We start from the raw sequence: 11,634 nt of genomic DNA, 5'->3' as shown, positions 1-11,634 counted from the left end.
AATTGAGCATGCCGTTCAGAATCCAGAGGCCAAAAGGTCCATCTGCATAGGATTTGTGAGCTCTCATCTCTTTCTTGTCCAAACCTTTTCTCTCAGGGTAATCCTCGGCATCCTACCAAAAAGGAAATGATTATATTTGAAGCAATGAAAGTGCTTCCTGAAGTGAAGGAAATACAGCAGATTTTGAGGCATGTGTTTTGATCTAAGAAAAAAAAACATAAGTAAGAGTCACACACTGGCAGAAAGACAAATACATGTTCCTTCACCATAGCCTCCCTCTTCTCAATTTATCAGAGATGAACAAGTGAAAACGCAGAGGAAGCTCCTGCTGGCAATGGACACAAGGTGCAGGAAATTGCATTGATTTAAGCATAACCCTTTTTGGCATTTTCTTCTTTTTCCTCCCCTTAAGGAAAGACATTTGTTCCGCAGTCGTTACTTTACAGCAGGGATCCATAACTGGAGGACCGCTGTCCGAGACCGGACCCAGACGGCTTCCTATACAAACCAGGACCTATATTCAAGGAATTATTTACGTATGAAGTATTGACGGGGCGCTTCCATTTTGACTAGTGTATCTCTTTTAGACTTTCTGGTTTTTTTTTTTAAAGGTTTTTAACATTAGAGACTCGTAGACATGGCGTAACACCCCTATAGTCACCTTTACACTCATATTACCCAAGATAGTAGATATATTAACATAATAATAGACGTATAGTAAATAAGACAGAACATAAACTTACACATTAGCATTGGGAGAGGTCCTTATTTTTTCTGGACAGCGTACTTGCTACGGTGGCGATTGTCTCATCAATGTAACATTACTGACACCTAGTGACCAGTCTAGTATACTACATATCGCATCTTTAAATGCATCTTCTGAATGGCTTATATTTGTATTTTGGTTCATTTACAAATTTTTATGCATGAAAGTGCTTAATTTTGGCCAAGAGTATGTACAATTTGCTTAAATATGCATTTTTTCCCCCTAATAATAGCCCTGTGTCAACCACGAAAAAGCGCTACTTTATTAATTTATTGATTTTGAAAAAAAAAACGACTATATTAACGTTTTCTATTTCGAGCACTTATGGCCTACCATAGCTCAGGCTCCGACAGTTTCTGGTTGCGTTTGTTTTTTCTGTTACAGGCGAATGTCATTGGTCATGATGATGTTTGGCAGCGTTTCTGTGTCCACACTGAGCAGGGGGAGGGGCGGGGTTAAACACACGCTGTGGTGCTCTTACAGCCGATTCGTTTTTGCATTTTATTTATAATATAAAATGATATGTTTTTGTGGCTGCTCACTGAGGTTTAAATAAATCCATTTAAATAATAAACATGTGATGTCATGTATTTTTTGCATTAGTAATTCATTTTATACAATACACATAATTTGCTATTAAATTAATTCAAGACAACAACAACAAAAATTGAGCTACTTGGGAGCCGAAAGAGCCGTCTCTTTATAGTGAGTCGAGCCCAAAGAACCAGCTCTCTAAAAAGAGCCAAAATTTTCATAGCTCACCTCCAACGGCCCCAAAGCACCGTAAATTCTGGTGCACCTATTAAATTTCGAGGGAAAACCAGATTTATTCTGAAGTAAACTGCATTAAAATCATCACACAGAAAATAACACTCAAACGTTATACCTCAGAAATACAGAAACATGTATCAGCACTAGTGTTATATGAAAACCCCAACATTTTAAAGTGTTCCCATCATGCATTGCGGTTGAGAAAATGATTTCAGCATAGAAAGTATACTTGTAGAAAATGGCTGCAATGCTGCGTCTGTCCACCAGAGGTAGCCAGAGGACCAAAAGGCAGGGAAACGGTGACGGAGGGAATTCATTCATTCATTCATTGCAGCGGCCCAATGAATGCGCTGCTCAGACACATTGCATTATGGGAAACCTTTAAAATGTTTTTTCTTTATTGTAATGTCATATTGGGACATGTTTTGATTTTTGTATATACACCTTTTGAGTATGAAGTTGCCGTGTGCTGAATTTAGTGCTGTTAGTAAAGTGTTTTTATAAGCGTGAGTGCACTAATAGCTTGTGATTGGCTCCTGCAAAAGAAAAAGCTACTGCAGTATTTAATCTGAAGTAAAGGAGACGTCACAAGATTAAAATATAGCCATAAATTGGCCTCACTGATGTATAAACAGCAGGGCTCAAAGTTTAGGAAAAAAGTAACGGCTTTACACCTCAATTTATGGTAAATTGGGTTTGAGGTCCCACATTTAACACATTCTACCAATTTTATGCACTCAAACACCTACAACTAAACAATGCAACTGATTCAATACTAGGTTAAATTAAGCATATTTAAGCATAAATATTAACGAGTCAGCCAATCTGGACATGTCAAACCTTAGCTCCTACTCTTGCTGTTATGTGTTCACTCTTATGTCTTTCACCCTGTCTCCCACCAATCAAAACGTGCCCCTTTTTTTTGTTTCTTAAGCACTGACAGCTCTGTTTGACTCCATCTTTGGTGAAAGTGTTTAATTTCACTAATGCCGAAGAGAGACCGGTTCTCCTTTTCACTGAATACCGAAGGGACGCGAAGAAATAATCCAAAACGTGAGCAAAGAACAAAGGAACAGAAACAAATGGAAGAGTATGCAGATTTTGCCTTTGCCAGATTACGACAACAACGTAGGAAGATTTATTGCAGCATGTTGAAGAAAGGGTATTACAGCAATGTAGTTTTTATTAAACATTTGGAATGTATTGCACTGGGGGGGCTACATCTACTAATAACTTATGTCAAGCATTAAAATAAACATCATTTAAAACCCGCACGCGATTCTTCACGCACAGTTGTACTTATCGTTTTGTCTACACTTTAAAATCTTGAGGAACGTCTCCACCTTGTGAGAATCTTTCTTGAAGCAGCTGAGTAAGACGTAGTCTCTCATAACCGATTCCACCATGTCTAGTTGCACGTCGTACTGCAGCAAGCCTTGTTTGCTGTGGCTGGTGGTCAGCACGTCTTCGTTCAGCATCTGGACGGACACATGAGATAGAGCGGTCAAAATAAAAGCAGGGAACGGTAGTTGTCAACAATTTGGAGTTCACTTTCAGGAAAAAATATGCTTCAAAAGTCGCACAAGATATTTTGGGGGGCTTTGCTGTGACGTCACCACAGAAGAGGACCAGTGATATGATAGAGGACAAGCATGATGATGAACATAGAACCAGAAATGGAACCTAACGAGTGGAAACACACATTCATTTAAGTGATGATCACGTAAATAGCATGCTTACTTTAACTCATTCAATCCCAGTCATTTTTCAAAAGACAACCCCTTCAGTAGCGGCCATTTTAGACGATTCTGGCTGATCTTTCAAGGCACACAGAATATTGAGTTCTATGGCTATATAAACATAAAAAAAGGTTTGCTACTACCTTTTTCCGTTCTTTAGTAATCAGCAGTAGAACATACGTAAGTTTCAGGAAAATATCAGTTGCCGACTCGAAAAGGGAGAAAACGAAAACGTTTTGTGAAAAGATACATTTCAAGCATAACTTTCACTTTGACACAAATGTTTTTTGCTTTTGTGGCAACTCAAATATCTAAACAACTATACCACAACATAAACAACCCCCAATTTTTTTTTTTTTTACATCAAAATAGCCATTCATTTACAAATATAACACAATGAACTATTTACAATTTTCACATTTGGAACTGAATCTGAGCTGAAAAAATTGAAAATTTCCCTCCAATGCTTAATTATTTTCATGTGGTAACACCTGCCTTTATGCAAGGGCTTCATGTGTGTTTCTCCTTCCTCTCGTGATGAAATTCTGCCACCTGGTGGCCGTTTTTATGGCATTAAAATTGCTCTCAATCCTAATCCACTGGTGAGGAGTCGCATCATCATCTCCTTTAGCCTCTCACGCAGAAAAAAAAACGTAGCAGACGTACAGTACACCACTAAGTAACCCGAGGCACACAAGGCAGACCTGTGAAGTGAAAACCGTTTCAGGAGACTACCTCATGACGCTCCCTGAGAGAACACCAAGGGTTGGCAGTGCTATCAAAAAAAGTAGGCAACTTTGAGGAATCCCAAATATAAGACATATTTAGAGTTATTTCACACTTTTTTGTTAAGCACATAATTCCACGTGTTCATTCATAGTTTTGAAGAAAGAAAACGTGTTGAATGAGAAGGTGTGTTCAAACGTTTGGCCTGTATTGTATGAATACGTGGAATCGGGTGTTCTGGTTTGTAAAAACGTATAACGTCGATACGTCTATAACGTATATTCATCTTTGGTATTGAATGAGTTGAAATAAGTCGAGACACTTTTACTGTACTGAAAGCTTGTATACTTTTTTATTTCACAAGCAAAAACGTTGAATATAAATTTCCTTTAAAATTATTTTCCTAATAACCATAAAACACCTTCAGATGTCACTCTGCAAGCATTCCCGTCCAAACAATAATTGACAGGGCTTTACACAGTGGTACCTGGGTTTTTAGCTTGGTCGGATGAAAAAATGCATTTAATAGAAAATAATTATAGTTTAACTTGCAGAAAATAATGATAAACAACGTATAAATTGAACTTATTGTTAATTGGATGGTGTTTCTCACCTTCTTTATCAAATTGGTGGCACACGCAAGGCTCCTTGGCCCCATGGTGGGTTATTTAGCAGTCGCACTCAATACAAAAATGCACAGATAGTGAGTCAGTAATGCCCATGCATTACTGACTCACTATCTGTGCATTTTTGCAAGTAGTAGAATATGTAGTATTCTGGCCACTAGGCATCAATAATGTTACATGACATTAGATGAGATTACCTTCACACTGCATGTAGTCAGCCATGGCATGTCCGACATGACATAGTTCTCCTCCCATTCCGTGTGGAAGTGGTAGGTTTTGGCTTCTTACTTTGTCCTTCTTCCCCACTCCGTTTGAAACACTTTATGTTTAGAATAATTAAATTGGAGAGGTTAACTAGTTCGCTTAGTATCTTGTTATATACTAGCGGCGGCCATCTTGTGTGTCCCTGCAGAGATCCTGTAGCCTGTGCAAGAATAATAGGGTGACTACAGGGGTGTTATTTCATGTCTACAGGGCTCTAACAATGGTAAAAAATGTACTTAGAAAGTCACAAACAGATTTTCTATGCTCTAACTATGAAAATACAGTAAGTGTTAATATTGAATCCTACTTCAAGGAAATTCAGAGACGACTGCACAGTAATCTTGTAATAAGTGAACTCCAGCAAAGGAAGAAACCTGTTTACAACCTTCTAAATACAGTTTTTAACATTATTAGAGCCTGTAGACATGGAATAACACGCCTATCGTCACCTTTACACTCGTATTACCCAATATAGAGAAAATAGAACATATAAGACATAAATAAGACATAATATAGACTCACATGTTAGCATTGTGACAGTTCCTTATTGTTGTTCTTTTTGTACTTCCTGATCTGGACAATATTTCCTGGAGTGGCTATTATCTCATCCATGTAACATTACTGAGACCAAGTGACCAGTGTAGAATACTGCATACCATCTAAACGTCTTTGAATGCATCTTCTGAATGCCTCATATTTATATTCTATTGTATTTAATTCATTTATCCATTTTTATGCTTGGATATTATTAATTTAGGCAAGAAATATATATAAATATATATATATACCTATATATATACAATTTTCTTAAATATGCATTGTTTTTTACGATTGGGCCATATTCAACCACGAAACAGATATGATGTATTAATGATTAATTACAGTGTAGAGTGAAGCCCGTGAAATTCGGAGTGTGAAGTGGTGAGGTATTACTGTATTTTTGTTGCCTTTGACAACCAAAAATGTTGAATATCAATTTCCCTAACAGTTCTTCTTGCAATACCCTTAAATCAGCGGTAGGTGTCACTCTACTAACATTACTGTAACTACTATAATGTTAATGTAATTATAGCATTAAACTAAACCCATTAAACCTGACAATGGTTTATATTCAAATTTGGACATGAGGAGTGTTTAGCATGCACGGGGAGGCGTGACGTACCTTCCTTATTAGAACCACCACTCCATTCTCCAGACTGATCAGTTTGTCAGCCACCCACTTGGTCTTGTTGAGGAGCATTTCCGGAGCGCCGTCGTAGTGGTCCAGTGTTGTCTGCAGGTAGACCAAAGGCTCAATCCATGACTGGACCAGCATCAGCACTGAGTGGAGCAACCATTTGTCCTGTAAGACACCAAAAGCGATGCAGTTACCGCTAATTGAAGTCATCCGTGCATCACTAAGTGTACTTTATCTCGCACTGTCTGCTTACAGACATCAGCTGCACTTCGCCTATGGAGCTCGGGATGGGGACGTCCTTGGTGAGGCAGTCATAGCCCACCTGGTTCCTCTGAAGCCGCAACGGGTACGGGACAAACATGTCCTCCTGCATGTCACATACACACGGAGAAGGGAGAAACCCCATGCGTGCATTACTCAGTGGTCAGACACAAGGATATATATAAAACCTTGCGGTCTGGATCATAATGTTCTGACTGAAAGAAATCAACAAGATCCCCCCCACCCCAGCAGCAGCAGCAGCATGTCATTATCACATTTGTATTACTCCACTGCTTTTCAATAAAACATCTTTTTTGGCTCTGAAGAGAGATGGCTTTGAAGAATGAGAAGCTCTTCAAGTGTGAATTGAAAAGACCATAGCGCAGTAGCACCACATGATCAAGCAGTATGGGTCAGTGCCTCCCTGTGACTCAACAGTAGAGCGAGGTAGGAACACTCACCCAGTGCATTCAGTGATGACATTCCGTGTGTCAAAATGATGCTTATTTTTTTTTAAACGCTCTCAGCACTCTTAGAACCATATTTGGTTACACCACTTAGCCAATCAGCAAAGAAATATCATAATAACGACGAAGAAGTGAAAAATACGATGGAAGTACTACCGAGGCCACGTCCGCACGAATACGGATATTTTCCAAAACGCACATCTGCCCCTCTCTTTTATATTCAATACATTTTGCATGCAAATGTGAAATAAACTACTGAACAGTAACGCTGCTTTGCTAGCAGTCCACACGTGGCTTCTCCCGTACATGGCCATGTTTGTTATGGGACGTAGACGGAAATGACGTCATCGGCGCCGCTGATTGGTTAAAATTGCCTTAGAGGAAAACTGTACTTTTGCGGGGGAATTTTGCCCATCATTCACAAGGCATACATAACAGGCAAGCTTTCAATGAGCGGGCGTTGCCATGCTAACATCCCCAAGCCATTCTTCCAAAATAACATGCTTGTGAAAGTTGTCCCACCAGCTAAGAGGTCCGATCGGGTCTTGTCCCAAATAACAGGTAGATACTTTACTCATCTCCAAGAGAAATTCACAACGTTTTTTGGCACGGGTGTCATAGCCGTAGCGAGCAAAATAGCAGCAGCGTCCACCGAAGCCCACAATGGCGCCTTTTGTTTGTCAACGTAAATCGAAAGTAGACGTATGTTTACTCTTAAACACACCAAAAGTCATTTCAGCATGCTTGCAAGCAGCCATTGTACACATTGAATCAGGGGTCGGGAACCTTTTTGGCTAAGGGAGACATGAAAGCAACATATTTTAAAATGTATTTCCATGAGAGCCATATCATATTTTTTAACACCGAATACAACCAAATGTGTGTATATTTAAGGAAGACCAACAATTTTAGAATATAATAAGCCTCTGAATTTATTCTGTGTAATTATGTTGTTATATTGAAGCTAGCCAATAATAAATTAATTACTTTTTACCATTAATGCGACTTCTGGTGCTGCATGGTTTTGCGCCCTACTCCGTATCTTTCTTTCTTTTCCTTTTTCGTCAAAACGGTTGTCTCTGCAAAATTAGCTAGCTGACTATTTGAATAAAGGTGGGACGACCCCAATAATAATGAAGTTTTGGTGTCTGACACGGAAAATATGGGAAGGACAGCTGGCATTGCGCTAGAAAATAAAATGGATGGGTAAAAATGCATGAATGTTATTTTTAACATTGTGATTTCGGTGATGTTTTACTTTAAAATGTCAGGAAAACAAATTAAAATAAACACATTTTATGGTGTTAAGAAATGTCTGAGAGCCAGATGCAGTCATCAAAAGAGCCACATCTGGCTCCCGAGCCGTAGGTAACCTACCCCTGCATTAAATTATAGTTGTGTTATGTGGAAATAACAGCACATAATTGTTGCTCTACGTCATCTGACAGCAACAAGCTAAAAGCTCCGTTTTTGTCATCCACACGATAACGCTGAAGCCGGAGTAAATCTTCACCTTGGCCGGAGTTTTCCAAAAGCTCAGTTTTTAAGGAGAAAAACCTCTATATGGATGAGAGGCATAAGATGCATAGAAAAATATGCGGTTTTAAAATATCCGTATTCGTGTGGACAGGGCCTGACTATCAAAGGGAATATGCAACTACAAAATATGCTGACTTTTGATATAAAACACAAGTTGAACTCAGCACATATACACTTATTGAATATATTAAGAATCACTGCAATAGAACAGATAACAAGGACCTGGAAAGAGGCTTTAGCATCTAATATAAAATCATGGACAACAACCCTGCAACAGAGAAATTCACTTTTACTATTAGAGATAAGATACCATTATTTAATAAGTTATATCTATAAGACTTCTAGGATGCAATTAAGAATGAAGACGGAATTGCAAATAAAATGTAGGCCAACAATATAATATATATTGTAGATATAGTTTTTTTATTTTATCATTGTTATGATTATTATGAATATAATATGCGCTGTATGTATATATGCATGTATATGTATCTATTTTCTTTGTTGGGGGGGGAAAAGGAAGCAATGTTAAAGGATAAGATAATATGTAATCCAGGTAAATTCATTGCAGTAAAGTAATAAAAAAGACAATGGCGATGAAAGAAAAGTATATTATACGGTATATTATTTATGCATTATTGCATTTATTGTTTTCTTTTATTCACTAAAGTAAAATAGCCTTGTAATGTACAGTATATACTGTGCATACAGTACCAAACAAAAATATTTTGATATACTTTTGAATGGGAAAGTGTGATGTAGTAATAATATTATCACGTAATTCATAATTAAATGGCTGCCTTGTAAAAAATATTAATTAAAAATATATGCACTCACTGGCCATTAGGAACAGCTCCACAACGCAAGGGCTATCAATTAAAACATTATCTTCATTTTTTATGTTAAATTTAATGACCGCTGTCAGGAAAAGATGGTTTGTTATTGAACTTATAACATGTTTTGTGTCCATTATTCAATTAGATTTTACCAATATGAGTTATAATTATGCACTAAGAAACATATGTATTTCTGCTAAGATACACATTAATGCCACACTGACTTGCGATGATTATCTGCAAGAGGATTCTTGTCTCCAAAACAAGTCATCCACTCATCCACATGCTTATCACCTCATTCAAATAGCCTTGGGTGTCCGGGCATGTGAGTCTGCCCTTCATAGTCTCTGTCCCTCACAGAAGGAGGCGATCACCACATGTGGTTTCCTATATTAAGCTGTCTTGTCAGGTTGTACTGATTTGTCTCCTTGCAGGCAACTTTTATTAAATTGTACCTCTCATTATTTTCAAAGAACTTGTCTCGTCTCTTGCCTGTTTTGGAGCTAGCAGCAAATTTTCCCTTGACTATTAATTTAAAGCCTTTACAGCTAATTTGTATACATTTCAAACCACAGCTATTATTAGAATTGCTTTTTCATTTACTGATTCTTTTGTTTTTCTAATGTACTGTATTAACATACATGCATTACATATTATATATATTATATACTTTATCATGAATGTGTTTATTTTGTCATTATTTTCAATATATATTTTTTGCTGATATCTGAGGGCCTGGTCAAGTTTCCAAAAATGATTCCAATATCGAGGACATGATGACGCCTCTCAGGCATTAAATGTCTGGATATGTTACCTTTCTATTCATAGTTAAAAGCATTTGGGTGCTAACATTGCAATTTGTGTTGACGATTAGGTGGGTGTTACTCACAAACAAAGAACATGACTCTTCGGAGACGCGGTAGATGAGCTCGGCATGCTGGATAACCCTGTCTAGAAGTTTTTCCTGCGAGATGGATGAACAGTACGGGTGGATAACGTTTTCCTGTTCCGAACACTCCAGCAGGATGCTGCCGCTAATGACACTGGGCCAGAACAACACGATGACCCACAGAGCCTCCTTTACGACTGAAAGCAGAAAGATGCGGCACAGGTAAGTACACATAAAGCAATGTTGCTGAATAGTTTGTCACACTTGTAGGACCTGTTTTCAGAGCCATAGAAATGAAGCAGTACAAGCCTAAAAAGCAAACAGTGTTGTATAAGCTTATTTGTATTGAGAGTTATAAAAGTAAGTGTGAATACCGTTCATCCTGTGCATTCTTCCTGAAGTACCAGAAGTCTTCTCAGTGTTGGCCCTAAGGTGTGTGGTCAGATTCTTTTATAATGCCGCAGGTCATGAATACAAGAAAAGGTCACTGAGGGCTTGTGCATAATACCGAGGTGGCCAGTATGAAAATATATGAGGATACCTGTTTTCAAGGAGGTGCGTAACGAGAATCGACCTTAACAACTGTCAAGGGATTAGAAGTAGGCATCCTGATGGGTGTCATGTTGCTGAACTCAGCGTCAACTGTGATGTCTATTCACATTATTTAAGCTATTCCCATTTGAAGCCTCACTCAAAAGGGCTTTTTCCATATTAAACAACTTTCCCCTTCAACGTACTGTGTTTTCATGTTCCTTTGTGTCCTTTAGCAGGTGTGCACTTTCAAGATGCTCTTTTGCACGAGCGCATTGTACCTCCTTTCCATCATGCCGAGGCGCCTGTGCTGATAGAAGCGCAAGCATGCTAACCCTATACTGTATGCTACCGAGTCCATCTGTTTCACAAGGCAAGTTGCTTGATCCTTTTATATGAACCTTCCATGCCAGCCAGCAGACTTTGGTTTTCCCGAGCTTAAGATTGGGAAGCTTTAATGTAGCAAAGCACGCTGCTACAGAATTCTATGAATGTAAACTTAAAAAACGTTTGGAGAGTGGAACAATCTAACAAAGTATTCAACATGGTGCTGAGCTGTGTGGCCTTTAAAAGACATTTTCACTGCAGGAGTCCAGGAGCGGCAGAGTGAGTTTTAAAAATCCTTTTGAATGGTGCACTCGTGTTTTCATCCGTGTTGTCACCAGCATATAATAGTGAATGACAATACAGTGAGAGTGAAGGGAGCTTTTGTTGGTGAGACGTTGGCAGTCTGATGACTTTGTCAATTCCTCTGACAACGAATGAAGGGGTGAAGAGTGCATCGCCTTCCTCCTCAAAATAGTACAGCAGATGAGGGAGATAAAATTGTATGAAGACCATGGAAGTGAAAACCAATTTGGCTGATAATGGCCGTGAAATTGTCTGCGAGTGTGTCCCCATTAGATTTCACAAAACACAAAATGGTGTTGAATACTTGGATTTCACTTGACGGACAGAAAAGTCGGGGTTAACTTTAAAAGTAATACAACGACTGTGGTCACCTGACAAACAGAAGAGACCAATCGGTGGCTTTTAAGGAAGT

At 38.5% G+C, this 11,634-nt stretch overlaps 1 protein-coding gene across 1 annotated transcript; it reads right to left on the bottom strand.

Moving 5' to 3' along the window:
- Nucleotides 1-2,689: 2,689 nt before the first annotated feature.
- Nucleotides 2,690-10,574, bottom strand: smtla (somatolactin alpha). The gene is given in 7 exon segments (XM_054794263.1): nt 2,690-3,015; nt 6,055-6,234; nt 6,323-6,384; nt 6,387-6,436; nt 10,062-10,118; nt 10,120-10,258; nt 10,436-10,574. Coding segments are annotated over 7 exon segments (699 nt in total). The 5' UTR covers nt 10,452-10,574; the 3' UTR covers nt 2,690-2,820.
- Nucleotides 10,575-11,634: the final 1,060 nt, after the last annotated feature.

Source organism: Dunckerocampus dactyliophorus, chromosome 12 (genome assembly GCF_027744805.1).
Source record: "Dunckerocampus dactyliophorus isolate RoL2022-P2 chromosome 12, RoL_Ddac_1.1, whole genome shotgun sequence".
Taxonomy (NCBI): Eukaryota; Metazoa; Chordata; class Actinopteri; order Syngnathiformes; family Syngnathidae; genus Dunckerocampus; species Dunckerocampus dactyliophorus.
This window is presented reverse-complemented; position numbering and strand designations above follow the sequence as displayed.